At 41.6% G+C, this 16,896-nt stretch overlaps 1 protein-coding gene across 1 annotated transcript in view; it reads right to left on the bottom strand.

Moving 5' to 3' along the window:
- LOC122646424 (probable cyclic nucleotide-gated ion channel 20, chloroplastic) overlaps nt 1-16,896 on the bottom strand; it is a 79,017-nt gene that overhangs the window by 12,142 nt on the left and 49,979 nt on the right. The window contains exons 7-9 of the mRNA XM_043839977.1: nt 7,354-7,623; nt 5,999-6,144; nt 117-194 (exon numbers count right to left, since the gene is read on the bottom strand). Of these exons, the coding sequence (XP_043695912.1) occupies nt 117-194; nt 5,999-6,144; nt 7,354-7,623 (494 nt within the window). The remainder of the gene's footprint in view (nt 1-116; nt 195-5,998; nt 6,145-7,353; nt 7,624-16,896) is intronic.

Here is a 16,896-nt window from a genome sequence, read left to right as displayed (position 1 = left end):
GTAATACAAATTTTTCTCTTAGCAAAAGTAAACAGTAAAATATGATGAGAAAATACAGTAACATGTAAAATGAGAAGAGAACTAAAAAAGAGCAGTCATAGAGGAACTGAATATACCTTCTTAGTTCTTCGGGCAAGCGCCGATGCCTCATCCATTGCTCAACATCACGACGCCGTAGTTGCATATCTAATCGCCTAAAGGGACACATGAGTGGACAATGATGATTAGTGGAAGGATTGAGAAAAGAAAAAAAAATATATTAAAAAAAATCTCATTCTATAAAGAAAACATCACACTTAAAGCATTGTCAAATTGTTTGAGTTAAACGCCGAATGGGGTACGGAATGAAGTGTGCTTCTGATCTTATGGGTACATCTTGATTTGGTTGTAACCTCTTTCGTACAAAAAAAAATTGTTTGAGTTTCTTTCTTATGAATGAAAGGAGCTTCCGCATAAAACTATTATTCCCAAGTGGACATTGAGAGGGGGGTGAATCAGTGTACTCAAAAGATTGTTTCCCTCAACAAGTTCACCTCCCAGATCACCTGTTGATTTCCACAACACTAAACACAACCACTAAATTGTCCCCTCAAATTCAGATACACAACCACAATTACAACCCTGACACGAAGAGCTGATGATCACAATGCTGCCAAGAACTGATGTCAACTTCTGGAAATCCCTCACTCAAACACACAATCAATCACTGCTGGAGACCCTCACTGATAGCACATAAAATCACACAGTCGTGTACACACCCCAGCCTAACTGTCAAAGGCTCTTCCAGATGTGTTCACCCATCCTGCAACAGAGCACTTCAATATCCAACATGCATATACAAATAATAATAGGCATCCACAACAAAAAGATATACGTGCTTCAGCAAGTTGCCTACGTGCACAGAGTAATGGTTACACTGACCTCAGCATTTACTCAATACTCGGATTTTAACTGCAACCACAATCCAGGCCCTAGACTACCTGCTTCAACCTGTGATAATCAAAGGAAAGGGCAAGCAACCCTAGTGGTGTTTCAGTCGCAGCTGTGACTCTAGACACCTTACCTGCTTCAACCCCTAATACATAGAGGCAAGGGTGTTACCCCCAATGGTTTCCAGCACCCACTGGTAACCAAAATACAGAATTGGGCTTATAACAATGCCTACAATGAAAGCACATCTAGCATAGGTCTATGGCAGTAATCAAACATATCTACCATACAAAGTGAATACACAGAAATAATGACAAAGCCAATGGTAAAGAAAAGCTCTCAATATGCTGAGTCAATGATGTCTGGTATTCTAAGAAGCTCGGTGGTGGCAATCCGACTTTGGAGAAGGTTCCCTTGCAATGGTGGACCTTTACAGGGATGTCCTGGCAGTAGACAATCCCTAACACACTCTCAATTCTTCTTCCTTCTTGTTTTTACGACCACCTTGAGTGCACACACACACAAATATTTTCCCCTTTTCTTTCTTCTTCCTCTCTTCTCTTTCTCCTTTCCTTTCTTCTTCCTTCTATTTCCCCTTTCTTTTTCTTCTCTATTCTTGCATTATCTACTCAAGAAACCTGCTGCCCATGATTCCAGCAGCTTCAAGAGGCTCTAATGGAATCGGAAAACAAAATCCATGAAGAAGATTCAAAGCCTTAAGCCCTAGGATGCCCCTACACAATTTCTTTTAGATTTTTGCACACCTGAGGCTCCTACCTCTGTCTTCGGTTACTCCCAGTGTGTAGAGCTCTCTTCCACGAGCATTTTGCAACTTGGTTCACCCCAAACAGAAGTGGGATGAGGGAGATATCGCGATTTCAAGTTGGGCCAAACGTAGGCCTCAAACATGGAAGCAGTCCGTGATCAGGTGTAACGTCAGTGCACTAGAACGCGTCTCAAAGTCCGTTGGATCAGAATCCTAGATGGCACCTTAAATAATGCACGTTTGATCATGTCAGGGAGTTGTCAGACCTCAAAATACCCCAACTGGCACTCTGGGGTCCACTAGTGTGTGGGACCCACTCCATACTCTGTCTCCTCATTTTGCTTTTAAACTGCGTAACTAAACAGAAACTGCAATATCTTCTTCATATGGGATCAAAACAACGCACTTCTAATTGCGTTGGAAAGAGGACTCGATGCACTACATTTCTCATGAAGATTGTTCTGCCCATTTCTGCCATTTAGCCCTCCAAAAATACCGACGAACCTGCTGCCAGTGCGTAGACCTATAAAATGAATATTCCGGAGGCATCTAGCCTTCACCCAAGGCTGTTCAAGGCTTCCAAACACTTCATAACACTAAAGTGAAGTGTTCCATACTGCCACATAAGCCCAGATGCTCCTGCATCATTGCCAAATGACTAAAATACCCCTGTGAGCTGTGTCAACACTCCACAGACCTCTGTGACTAACATAATCACCAGAATACTACTGGATGCTCATTGTTACCTGTCTAGGCCAAAATTACAGAAATGCCCCTTGATGACTCCTAATCACCGTGGGACCTCTGTGTACACTACCAAACCCCTGTAATGGTGTCACTGTCACTGTGAACACTATAAAAAATGTTGGGGATGCTAAGAACACTCTCCAATCATTGCCTACACTGCTAGAAGTCCGCCAACTCATCCAGCATGCTACTTGTACAGTTCTGTCCTCTGTAACTACCCTGCATTGCCACTGTACACTCCCAATAACACTATGATGCACCAATAAGAACTATGTTGACAACAATGACAACCAACACACAGTCACTGCCATATGCACTGTGTGCAAGGTTCGAAAACTCGGGTCTCGGTGCCAACTCAGACCCTTAAAAAACAGAGTCGAGTAGAGATCTCGGCGAGATCTCGCCGAGTTGTTGCACTTTTTTTTTTCTCGACTCGAAGCTTCATCTCGGTGGGTTTTAGACCTAGTTTGGGTCTGAAACTTGGTATTCAGCCTATTTTAGGCCATTTAAACACAATGGCACTATCAGATTTTGCAAAAATTAAGTCCAAATAGGAGTTTCAGTTAGTAGGAAGCGGAGATGACACTTACTTATGCTAGAAACCAGGACAGACACAGACAAAACACACTTATTTATGCCTAATATCCTTTAAGTAAATGATATTGCATTTACTTAAGATATAATTCATAAATAAGCAAATACCCCCCTATTTGAATCCAATAAAAATAGTTAAAAAATCAAATTCCAAAAGGAAAAAAAGTCAACCCCCCAGTTCAAGAACAAAAACTGGATTTTCGGCGATAGGTGCAATTTTCAAACTTTCTAACGCAACTGGATTTTGACAGCATTCGTGCACACCGAATTAAGTTTGACCGGTACATAACTCTTTCAATATAAATCAGATTTTAGCAATCTTGAACTTGTTGGAAAGCTTTGTCAAACTTAATTCGGTGTGCGCGAATGCTGTCAAAATCGCTCTAAATGGAAATAATTTTTTGGACATCAAAACAAATGAATATTTTACCGCACTTTTGGTTTTTAGCAATGTTTTACCATAATAAGATTTATGGAATTTTTAGATTTGAGAAAAACCCCAGCATTAGAAAGTTGAAAATTGCACCTACCACCGAAAATCCAGTTTTTGTTCTTGAACAGGGGGGTTGACTTTTTCCTTTTGGAATTTGATTTTTTAACTATTTTTATTGGATTCAAATGGGGGGGTATTTTCTTATTTATGAATAATATCTTAAGTAAATGAAATACAAATACAAAAGCATTTTTTTTTTTTTTTTTTTTTTCAGAAAAGAGAAATTTTATTGAAAATTTAAAAGGGGGCAAACAAGCCCATGACAGAATACTGGCATAGAAAGCTAAAGCTTACAAATACAAAAGCATTTACTTAAATGATATTAGGCATAAATAAGTGTCTGTCTTGTCTGTCTTGGTTCCTGGCATAGATAGGTGTCTGTTTACCAAGAATTTCCAGCAAGATCTCGAGATCTGACACTCATGTAAAGGACCTAGATGGGCATTTTCCTATGTCAAACCGAGATCTCAGAGAGATCTCGCCGAGATCTCGCCAAGAAAATGCACTTTTAGAATGCGTATGTGATCTTGATTCGAGATTTTGAAAAACCGAGAAACTCGGCAAGATCTTGCGAGTTCTTGAACCTTGACTATGTGTTCAACAAAAACAAGGGAAGAATGTATCAGACATATTTTTAATGGTAGAACACTTATCCGTGGTATCTAATATTATGCGGGCATTACTTTTTCTTGCAAGGGCATTTGTGTAGTTATAAATTATTTACGAAAGAAAAAAAAACAGAGGAGGCAGATAACACCCCTAACTAGGTACATAAACATATATACATCGAGAAAAAGAGAAACAGATCAACCATGATACCACAGACAATATTCTCAATGTTGTCATCTATGGACTCCCAGAACATGGCTGTAGGCCTCGGTGAGTGAGAGGATGCCGACGTACTAAGAATAGGGAGGAAGAGAAAAGGCTCTCCATAGAGCTTTCTTCTCTCGCCTCCCAAGAAGAGAGCTTTCGCTGCAGAAAATCTCGCATCAAATGGCTTAAGCTTGGAGATTCCAATACGGCTTACTTTCACCGTTCCCTGAAAGCCTGTACCAACTCCAATTCTGTTCCCATGCTTCTTGTTTGATGTAGATCCTAGCTCTGATACCATGTTGAGAATGGAATAATGGCTTGTGACTTTATGATCACAACCCCACTTTATTTATAATGAGTTTAGGAACATTCTAGAATAGGTACAAGGACTGAAATACCCCTATGGCAAAATACCCTTGAATCCATCTTACAACACCAGAGACTCTCGCACCAGGCCAAGCATTGCATTTGTTGTCAGCATGGTCAATCAGTATATGCATGGCCCATACTCTGGACACTTGGAAGTTGTATATCGGATCTTGCGATATCTAGAGTCTGCTCCTAGTTGAGGGGTTCTCTTTTCTTCCTTATGATCATCAACGCATTTAAGCTTACACTGATGCTGCTTGGGCTGGTTCTCCTGACGATAGACGATCCACCTCTGGATATTGTACTCTGGTTGGTGGAAACCTCGTTACTTGGCGAAGCAAGAAGCAGGCAGTGGTTGCTCGCTCAAGTACAGAGGCTGAGTTTAGGGCTATGGCCCACGGCATTTGTGAACTTCTCTGGTTTCAGAGTCTTCTTCAAGATTTGAATGTTCTTGTTCAGCTTCCCATGCAACTTTTTTGTGATAGCAAATCAACCATTAGTATTGCCTACAACCCAGTTCAGCATGATCGGACAAAGCATATTGAGACTAATCGTTACTTCATCAAGGAAAAGTTAGAACAAGGCATCATTTGTGTTCCTTATATCACATCTGCAGAGCAACTGGCAGATGTGTTTACCAAAGGCTTATCTAGTAAAGTTTTTCATCCAATTATTTCCAAGTTGGACATGATTGATATCTATGCACCAACTTGAGGGGGAGTGTTGTAATTTGGGTACAAGGGTATTTTTGTCCTAGGGGTAATATTGTCCTTGTACCTATTCTAGAACATTCTCTATTCTATTATAAATAAAGTGGGCTTGTGATCATAAAATCACAAGCCATTACTCTCAATTTCATCAGATACGTCAAAAATCCAAGGAATGGTCTATCTATATAATGGTCAGTTGGATTATGTCAGCCCTTCACGCAGCACAAACCAGTGAAGTTGAAGTGTGAACATAAGCTTATCTTCTTTACCAAAAAAAAAAAACATAAGCTTATCTTCAATGGGCTGCTACTCTGATTTATGTCATTTTACAGACTTATTCTTCCTCTTTTTTCTCCATTAGGCACTATATCATCTTTTGACTTTTGTTGGGGAAGCTTCCCCTTATGACAATGACTATATGTACTCCTAAACAAAAAAAGGATCTAGAATATCTTATTGACCAACATTCCAATTAACATGCATCCACTTATTTCTTCAGCATAAATAAATCTTCCCACACTCTGTAGAAGGATGACAAAAAAATGGAGACAAGAAATTGGAAACTTAGTTTACCTCTTTCCAAGAGCTTGGAGAAAGTTCTGCATATTTCCAATGAGTAAAGCAAACAGCAAGAGCCCAAGTCCAATGATGCCCATTGTGAAAAGAACTTCCCATACAAAATAACTAGGAACTTGATTTCCAGCCAAAGTACTGATTTGCTATGCAAGTTCACCATAAACAAACATAAAGCCTTTAAGAGCATGCCCTGATACTTATATGAAATTCTAATAAGGACACTTAATTTGAATGGAAAAGCATGTAAAAGTTACAGTAGTATAAGTATATGGGAATTGACCTCTAGAGTGATTCAAATTTGTAATTCAAGATTCAAACAGCTCTTAAAATTGAAAATTTTGGTTTACATGGCACATCATATTATAGAAAAGTTGTATATACCTTGTGAAGCAGAAACTGTTAGGTAATCTATCATCTCTGCCTCTCCACCTGGAGTTTATGGGGATGAAATTCTTTTTAAAATATGGTCTTGAAAATTCAATGGAAATTTCAGTCTAAAGTGTCGATATATAACTTTTAATCTGAACATACTCTGTTTTATGTGTTCAATTCAAGTTCTCTTTTACATGCCGTTTCATAATACTGTTCTTGGTACTTGTGTAGAGAAAGGCAATAAAAAACAGTGGCATGCTACATGCCACTTTGCTCATAATAGGTTAAGGGGGAAGCGGGGAAAAAATACATGAAATAAGCAGTAAAATGTTGCCACAATCCCATTTCAGATAAGGAAGCAGCCAGGTTAAGGTTCTAGATCTGAAGGTTGTGGGTCCAAATGCTACAGTCAATTGTTCATTCATCCTATAATAATAACAGAATAATTTGCATATTCATCAAAGCATCCAAGAAAAAAAGAACACATCTCTTACACCCTTCAGCTGACCATCAAAGCAAAATGATAGAAATGCCTGAACAGCATACCTTTGCAATTATAATTTTTATTAGTACTTTGAACATTTATAAAGATCTAAGCTTCTGCCTAAATTATTTCCACAGCTTAAACTCATGCCAATGGTTCAATCTACTGACAAATGAAAACAAACATGCAAAGAGCAATCAAAGAATAAAACAACAATTACTCATATCAAAGTTCATGAACAATCAGACCAATCTATCCTTGTAGTCGATTGGGCACAAATAGGTCAAGTTTCCTTACAGGGGGATTGACACTAGAAAAAATGTATGTCATGTATTCTTCCAATCTCATTCAGGTGAAATGCATCAGAAGATTGTCTTTGAGTAATATGTAGTGTAAATGAGTTACTGTTGAAAATAATTACCAAAAAAATTGTCGAGAACAAATGAGATAGATAGAAACACATATCTAGAGTGAAATAACAGGTGATGAGGAATACCAGGAAACCCCAAAACAAAGAGTACACATATCTCGTAATGATGCTTGGTTGTGTGGTTAGAGAAACAGCTTGGTTGTAAATCCCATAACTGAAGGAACCACTACTACTAGTGTCAAAACAGGCAGTTGCATTTTGATTGTTCACCCAACTAAGCCATTCAGGTTTGCTCATAAAATTTGTAATTTTCTCCCCATGTCCGCAATCAATGAATTCGCTGCAGGACTTCTGCTGAGAATCATTGCAGGCATCTTGAAGGCATTTGTTCACCCTCTGAAGAAAATGTGGAAGTAAATTAGCAACATAAGTAAATTACTATCCATTGTCAATCTTCAACATCAACATGAAAAAATATGGAAAAGAATCCATTGAGATACAAATGCATAAAACACAAACACAAAGAATGCATTGAGATACAAATGCATAAAACACAAACACAAGTTGTAATGTCTCTCCATGATTCGACATGTGGTCCTCCCACACCGGATTCCTCCCTACTGTCCAAGCAGCTTGGGACATTCCTGTCCAATCCTTCTCCTCCCCTCTCCTTGCCTTCTCTAAGAAGCTCAAAAATATCAAAGCTGCCCTCAAGTCCTGGAATTCTACCACCTTTGGTAACATCTCCTCCCGTGTCTCCTCTTGCCGTGACACCCTCTCCTCCATCCAGTCCCGTCTTCAGTCCGATCCCCTCAACTCCTTGCTTGCTGCGGAAGAATCCCTCGCTGCCTCTGAGCTTGCCTCCTCTCTCTCTCTGGAGGAAAGTTTCCTCAAACAGAAATCCCGGATTAAATGGCTCGAGCTTGGTGACTCGAATACTGCTTTCTTCCATCGTTCCCTCAAAGGCCAAACCAACTCCAACTCCATTCTCACCCTCACCACCTCTGATGGCTCGGTCCTCTCCTCTGTTGAAGCTATCAAATCTGAAGTTGTGTCCTACTTTTCTGGTATCTTCTGCCCCCCCCTCCACCACCCAAGCCCCCATCCCAGATGACCTTATCAATAAATTCGTTCCTCCTCACCTCTTCAACTCCCTCTACTCCATACCCTCTGACTCTGAGATTGTCACTGCTGTTCGCTCTCACAAGGCTAGCAAATCTCCTAGCCCTGATGGTTTTAGTATGGGGTTCTTCTCCTCTTGCTGGGACATCATCGGTGCTGAGCTCATTGGTGCCATCAAGAGCTTTTTCTTTAACCCCCACCAGATCCAAAACATAAACCACACCTTTCTCTGTCTCATCCCAAAATCCCCAGGAGCCTCTTCCATGCCTGACTTCAGGCCCATCTCCCTCTGCAACCTCCTCTACAAGTTCATTGCCAAAATTCTTGCCAACAGACTCCAGCTCGTCATTGACTCCCTTGTCAGCTCTAATCAGTCAGCCTTTATCTCTAGGAGAAGCATTTCGGATAACATTATCCTCTGCCAGGAAATTGTTCGAGGCTTCCACCGGAAATCCATCTCTCCCTCAGCCCTCTTGAAGATAGACATCCACAAAGCCTTTGTCTCCACCCGCTAGGACTACATCTCCCAAGTCCTCCTTAAGATGTCATTCCCACCCACCTTTGTCAATTGGATCCACTTTTGCATCTCCACCCCTCGCTTCTCCGTTCTCCTCAATGGCAGCCCTGCGGGCTTCTTTAACTCCTCTGCTGGTATTCGTCAGGGCTGCCCCCTCTCCCCCTTCCTTTTTTGCCTTTCCCTTAAGGTCCTCTCTCGAAGCATCCAATCCAAAACTGATCTCCTCCTCATCTCCCCCATCCCCAAATGTAAACCCACCAACCTGACCCACCTTGCCTTCGCTGATGATCTCATGATCTTCTCCAAGGCTGACCCCCTCTCCCTTGAGTCCATCATGTCTTCCCTCCACCTCTTCCAGGGTCTCTCTGGTCTTTGCATTAACCTCCTTAAATCCCAAATCTTCCTTGCTGGGATCCCTGATACTACCAAAGTCTCCCTCTCCACCATCACAGGCTTTTCTCTTGGCACCTTACCCGTCCGCTACCTTGGCCTCCCCCTCATCCCTGCCAGACTTTCAGCCCACCATTGCCATCCCATCCTTGACCTCCTCCGCAAGAGGCTGCAACTCTGGAAGGCCAAGCTTTTATCCTATGCAGGTCGCCTTGAGCTCATCAGATCGGTTCTTCAGTCGTGCTACATCTATTGGAGCGGTGTTTTTGGCCTCCCTAAGGCCACCATCAAGGCAGCCGAGTCTATTATGTGTGCTTTCCTTTGGAAAGGTGTGGATTCAGCTAGGTTCCTCCACCCCAAAAGCTGGTCTTCCATTTGCTGCCCTAAATCTGAAGGCGGTCTTGGTCTCAGAAGGATTAAAGATGTGAACATTGTAGGTTCTCTCAAGCTGATCTGGAAGCTTCTCACCAACAAATCCAGCATTTGGACCTCCTGGGTGTATGCTGGGCTTCTTCGTAGTGACTCTATCTGGACTGTCAGCTCTACTACAGACTCCTCCTGGATTTGGCGCAGAATCCTCCAAGTGAGGCACATAGCCATGGGAGCTATATCTTACAGGATTGATGATGGGCTGCACACCTCCCTTTGGCTTGACAATTGGCATCCCTCAGGTGTCCTTGCTTCCATTGTCAGCCCCCGTGTCATATATGCCTCTGGTCTAGACAGATCTTCCCTTGTGGCTTCTATCATCACCAGAGGCTCTTGGTCCCCTCCCCTCTCCCCTCCTCCCCTTGCAGACGTCTAGAGATCCCTCCCCCCTATCCCCCCTGGTCATCGTGGTAGAGGTGATGCAATCACCTGGCTCCCCTCCCCCTCTGGCAGGTTCAGCTCCCACTCCGCTTGGGACATGGTCAGACATAGAGGGACCCTCAGTCCTTGGCACAAAGTGGTTTGGTTTAGAGGGCACATCCCTCGTCAGAGCTTCATCGCTTGGCGTGCCCTATCAAACTGCCTCCCTACCCAAGACTTCCTCTTGCATCACAATATGCAAGTCTCCTCCAACTTCTGTCTTTGTTGGAATGGGCATGAAGATGTGGAGCACCTGTTCTTCTCTTGCCCCTTTGCTGCCTCCATCTGGAGCCGTGTCCTTCGCCTCTGTTGGCCCGCCCGGAGATCTCCTCTGCCCCTATCCAGAGAATGGGTTTGGATTGATATGACATTTGGTGGGAAATCGATTTGCGATATGATTGGGAAGCTTGCTTTTTGTGCCACTATCTCCCACATTTGGATGGACAGAAACCTATGAAGATGGACATCCAACTCCCGTTCTTTCGACAAGATTTGGAAAGCCATCTTCTTTGATGTTTCATCTAAAGCTAGCTCCCTCCCCCCCTTTGGTGTAAAGGATATCCCAAGGAACAGGCTTATTGTTGTCTCCTGGGGTCTTCCTACCTCCATTTTGCGCTCTAGCTAGCCTCTAGCTTCTTTGTTGTTGGCCCTTGGGCTTGTATATTCCTCTTCTTTCTCCGTAATTTATATTTTTATTCATCCAAAAAAAAAAAAGTATAGCAGTGGTTTTATTTAATTTTTTCCCTGTGCACCCATATCAGGGTAATTTTCCCCAGATTGTGTTGCTGGTTAGGTTGCTGATGGAGAGGGTACCATTGTTTCTGGTGGAGGATTTGGTGGGATTTTGGAAGGTGTGCCTCTCTTTAGGGAGCTTTTTGGGAGAGTGAATCTCTCTTTTATGTTTTTCCTCTTTTGGGTCCCCCTGCTTTATGGACCTCTTATATGTATTGCTTCTTTCTTCCAATATTGATGAAATTCTCTCACTGTTGCAAGATCAATGGGAAGCTTACTTCTTCCAGTCTGCTATAAATTTTTGAGGATGCCCCCTTTGATTTGAAAACTGTCAAGGAAGGCTTTTGAAGGGAGAGTGCCACCAGTAGGGAATGAGAAGAATAGAACCCCTTTGGAAATTTTGATGGACTCAAGTTTCATATCAATATTTTTTCTTGTCTAAGAAAGCATAGGACTTCAAACTTCCAAAAGAGAATAGGTACTAGGAATACAGCCTTATAGAGGAACCACATGGCTGAAGCCAGAAAGGAAAATTGGTTAGGACAGCAAGCAATACATAAATTTAATGTAAAATAGTTGAAACACAAAGTATGACCTTTTGGTCCTTTTCAACCGAGTCAGTACCAAAAAAATTGAATCAAAGCTCTATTTATCCATGCCCAATCTAATGTTCTAGGTTCAGTTAATTTGTTAAGAACACAGAACTTAATGGGGAAAAAAAATCTCAGAATAGCAACAAATATTTTGCACGCTGATCAAGCATTTAAGATCATTTTAACATATAGCACAATGAATTTTGTATACAAAGGGAAATAGGTAGGGAAAATTTTTGTCTTACTCTTTGCCAATCCAACAGCATTTGTAAGGCCCCGCAGTATTATTTACCCTATTTTATTCTTGCGCTGACAGGTGCAGTGTAGGAATTGCCAATGGAAGCTAGTTGGGATGAAGACTGTTGTTTGGTAAGTGTTCTGGACGCTATACTGTGACTATGTAGTGGTATGGGACACTACATAGTTGTTTTACATTGTTTGGAATATTATTAATACTAATGTGAATTATTGAAATAGAAGATTCCTAATGAGATGGTATTGTTGGCTGAATGGATATATATATATATATATTAATATAATAATATATATGGTTTGGATTGGTTCGGTTCAGTTTGACTTGGCTTGGTCTGGTTTGGCTTGGTTTGGTTTCGGTTGGCTTGGATTTGTTTGGCTTGGTTTGGCTCATATGAACCATTCGTCCAGCCATGGGTTCGTTTGAACTCAAGGGATGAGGATGGATTGAGTTAGCCTTGGGCTGCTGCTAAGTAACAAGGAGGAGGTGTATTAGTAGAACTAGGAGGTGGCTGATAGAGCTGCTAAGTAATAAGCTGGTGGTGGCTTCTAGTAGGAGGTGGTTGTTGGAGCTGTATGATGAGAAGGAGGAGGTGGTAGTAGAAGTTTGACCAAGGAAATAGGTGGCTGGAAAAGTTAGAAGTTGGAGGTGGCTGATAAGGCTGCCTAAGTTAAGCTGGTGGTGGCTAGGAGCTTTGACTAAGAGGTTGTCTAAGTGAAGCTGGTGGTAGAAAGTTACAAGCTAGAAGTGGCTAGGTGATTGACTAAGGAAAGAATAGGGAAGAGGGAGTCCTACATTAGAGCACGGAGAGTTGTTTGGGCTGCCTATGTTCTTGTGGAGCTAAGGAAAAGAAGAAAAAGAGGAGCTGGTTATGCAGAGAAATTCTAAGGAGAAAGAGAGGGAGAACAGTGTTGCTGGAATTCTGCAGCTAAGGAAAAGGAGGTTGATTAAGGAAAGAAAGAAGAAGAAGAGAAGAAGGGGAAATAGGAGCAGTTTTGAAGAATTGCTGCTGGAAGTGTGGAGCTGATTACGTTGCTGTGGAGTTAAAGAAGAAAGGAGGGAGCAGGTGTGTTGTGTTGCAGAGATTTTAAAGTTGAGTTGTTGCTGGAGGTGAGAGTAGAAGAAAGATTTGAAAGAGGAAGATAAAGAAGAATTGCTGAATCTACAGTTTAAGAAAAGTAAGAGATGATAGTAGATGGTTTTGATGATTTTATTAAGTACATGCATATGTTCAGTTAATTCCTTAATTAGGTAACTGAGTGGGTGTTTTGACTCAATTGAATAGGGAAGAATATTGCTGGTTCAGAAGTTGAAATAGGAAAACAGAGAAAGAGAAAGGAAATTGAAAAAATTAGAATTCTTACGGTAAGGAGTTTGAAGGGATATTCGAATAGACTCTTAAAAGAATTTTCAAGGTTCTACAAAGAGCAAAGTAAACATGTTTGTGTGTGTATTTCATGCATGAATTAGAAAGAATAAAACCCCCAGCTGAAACCCAACAGAACAGGGTCTGATGAACAAAGAAATATTCTATTTCTGCCGGCTGATATGGAGGTCAACCGGCAGACTTGAGAGGCTGACCAGCAGACCTTGGAGGTCAACCGGTAGACCCCTGAATTGAGTTTTTAAAAGGACTGTTGCCCTAAGTAGATGGTATATGATCTAATAAACCACATCAAATTGTATAAAACACTTATTGTACGTGCTCTAATCTTGTGTAGGCACACCTTATTAGAAATCTACCTGAAGCCTGTGATTGGCAAATACGGTATAGGTGAGTTGATATACATAATCGATGGATATTGTATATTGTGATGTAAGAATGGATTGTGTGATGGCCTGTTTACAATAAAGAGGGGCATCTTCTCTGGATTCGGCTTTGCTTTGCCTTCAGCACTTTCATGAGCTTTCAGGTCTCCGCATTAACCCTACAAAGTCTTTGCTGTTCTTTGCTGGGGTTTCTGAGCCGGACAAGGTGGCTTTCATTGACAGATCTGGGTTCAAAGAGGGGCATCTTCCTGTCAAATATTTGGGGCTCCCTCTGATTCCGGCTCGGCTCTCTGCTCACCACTGTTCCCCGATGCTTGATATCATCCGCAAAAGGCTTCAGCTGTGGAAAGGTAGACTCCTCTCTTATGCAGGCAGATTGGTCCTTATTAAATCAATCTTGGAATCTTCCTATATCTGCTGGTCTGGCTGTTTTGGGCTTCCCAAAGCTACTATCAAGTCCTTGGAAACTCTTCTGGCTTCCTTCTCTGGAAGGGAAATGACTCCTCCAGATTCATGCATCCTATTACCTGGTTGGCTGTGGGTCTTCCTAAGAAGGAGGGCGGCTTGGGCATAAGAAGGATCAAAGAAGTGAATCTTGCTGGCATCATCAAGCTCATTTGGAAGATAGCCTCGAAGCATAAAAGCATCTGGGTCGACTGGATATACTCGGGCCCTCTGCGACAGGACTCCATCTGGATGGCTTCATCTTCCTCTGATTCTTCCTGGGTCTGGCGCAAGATCCTGGACCTCCGCCACCTAGTTCTCCATAATATTCACTCTCAGATTGGTGATGGTTTGTCGTCCTATCTCTGGCTTGATCACTGGCACCCATGGGGGATTCTCTCTCACTTGATTACTCCGAGAACCATTTATGCCTTTGGCCTTCACAGGCTCTCCTTGGTAGCAGATATCCTAGATCAGCATGGTGGTTGGTCCCCTCCACCTACCTCCTCTCCAGAGCTTATTCTCTTCTGGAATGAGCTTCCCTCTATTTCCAGCAGACTTTTGGGCCGAGGTGACTGTGTTACTTGGTTGGCAAGCAATTCAGCCTCCTTCTCCTCCAGATCAGCTTGGGATCTTATCCGTCATAAAGGTCAATTAGCTCCTTGGAGAAAGCTTATTTGGTTCAAGCATCATATCCCTCGGCACTGCTTCACTGCTTGGAGGATCTTTTCCAAATGCCTTCCAACCCTTGCTTTCCTGTGCCATCGGCATATCCCAGTTTCTACCTCTTGTTGCCTTTGCTGGAACAATGTGGAAGACTCGGATCATCTCTTCTTTGAGTGCTCTACTGCGATAGCAATTTGGAAAGGCATCTTGGAAAAATGCTAGCCGGCCCCTAGAAGAATTCTGCCCTTCTCTCGCGAGTGGATTTGGATCGACATGACTTTTGCAGGGTCCTCTATTTGTGACACGGTTGGAAAGCTTGCTTTTTGTGCTACTCTAAATCATATTTGGATGGAGCGTAATTTCAGGAAATGGACAACCAAATCTAGGTCTTATCAGCAAATTTGGGATTCCATTTCCTTTGAAATTAAGGCGAAATTATCGTCTGCCCCTCCTTCCACGTGTCTTGATACCCCAAGGAACAGACTCATTGTTGTCTCCTAGGGCCTTTCTTCCATCTCTCTTGTTGGTTCCAGTTCTCCCTTATGAGGATTAGGTTCCGGATTTTTTGTTTTGTTGCTCCCCTATTGGGGCCCTGTATTTTTTTCCTTCTTTGGTAATGAATTTCTTTTTCACCCAAAAAAAATAAAGAGATTGAATAGTACATTTATGCATTGAGTTGTAAATGCTCATATGAATGAACTGTTATTGTATGAATAAATGCTATACATTGTGGTAATGCATGAAATGGATATGTTGTATGATGTATGTTAGCATGCAAGTTATTAGTTATAGTTAATAACTATGAGTGCATATTAAATGAATAAAATAATGCCTCTTGAAATGCTTGTATTGCTATAAGAGGTAAGTACTGAATTACATTTTCATGCATTAAACCTTACTTAATAGGGGGAGAAGTGAGATGTATACTAAGTTGTTATCTCATTTAGCAGGGGGACGAATGAGATACTTCCTAGATAAAGTATGAAGATGGAAGTTGTGCATTATGCATATGACACAATGTTTGATTAATAATGCATTGTTACATTGAAATTGCATCAATGATTGTGCATATGAAGATATTGTTAGAATAATGTACACCAGAATACCGTGGGGGTATTCTGGTCCTTTTGGGGTTATTTTTATGTTATTAAGTGTTATTAACTTATGTCGGCTATGTGGGTTTTAGTCCCACATCGCCTAGCTTCTATTATTTGTAACTTCCCCTCTATTATAATAGAGGGGCCTTTCTCTCATTAATACAAGCAATTCTATTATTTTTCTTCTCTCTCTCTAACCCACGGTTCAACCAACATGGTATCAAAGCTGGTCTGATCTAGGTTAGAGAGAAAAACCCTATTTTCTCCCTTCTTTTCCTCCAATCGATCTCTCCTCCTCTTCTCCCTTTTCTCATTTTTTCCTGCTCCTGTTCTCCCTTTCAACCCAAAAACAGGGGCAGCACTAGTGAGGTAGACACAATATCGATGATTTAGTGCTGCCCCCCTTTTTCTTCTATCATTTTTCATTAAAATCCTACTAGACCCTAATCTGCGATTTGGAGTTTCCCTTTTGTCTTTGGAGATCAGATTCCTATCACCTGAAGAAGACTAATCCTCCACTTTTGGAGCACCATATGCAGCCTTTTCCAGCACCTTCCTACCCTATTCCATTGACCTCCTTTCCTTTTTTCTATTTCTCCATCTTTCATTAACCTTTCCAGCCCCTACCCTAATCGATCTCAACTTGTCAGGGTTTTTCAAAACCCTGACTCCAATCGATTTTAGGGTTTCCCTTTCCAGATGCAGCTAATTTTTTGGGGGTGATTCCCTACTACTACAAGCCATACTCGACCTAAGTTTGAACCCTTTCTGATGGCTGGATTTTACTCCAATCGATTTCAGGGTTTCCCTTTTCAAATGCAGCTAATTTTTTGGGGGTGATTCCCTACTACTACAAGCCATACTCGACCTAAGTTTGAACCCTTTCTGATGGCTGGATTTGTTTCTACAGCAAAAATTCCTTAACCTGCTAATTTGGTTACCTGCTAAAAACCTGACTTTCAGGTTTCAGTTTTTGCTAATTTTTGGAGGGCTGATTACTCCCACTTCAAGGACCAATCGACCTCAATATTGCACCTATCCAAGTTTTTTGAAGACCCCTACCCCAATCGATCTCTTCTTTTCAGGGTTTTCCAAAACCCTGATAAAAATCGATTTGGGCTAGGGATGTTTACTACTATTTGGAATTTTTTGTTGGTGTTTCTACCATCACGAAGGACATTCTACTTCAACTATTTATGGCTTGAAGAAGGTCTACTGCCCAAGATAGCTGCTGCC

Source organism: Telopea speciosissima, chromosome 11, assembly GCF_018873765.1.
Source record: "Telopea speciosissima isolate NSW1024214 ecotype Mountain lineage chromosome 11, Tspe_v1, whole genome shotgun sequence".
Taxonomy (NCBI): Eukaryota; Viridiplantae; Streptophyta; class Magnoliopsida; order Proteales; family Proteaceae; genus Telopea; species Telopea speciosissima.
Note: the sequence above shows the minus strand (reverse complement) of the source record. Positions and strands in the feature narration are given on the sequence as shown.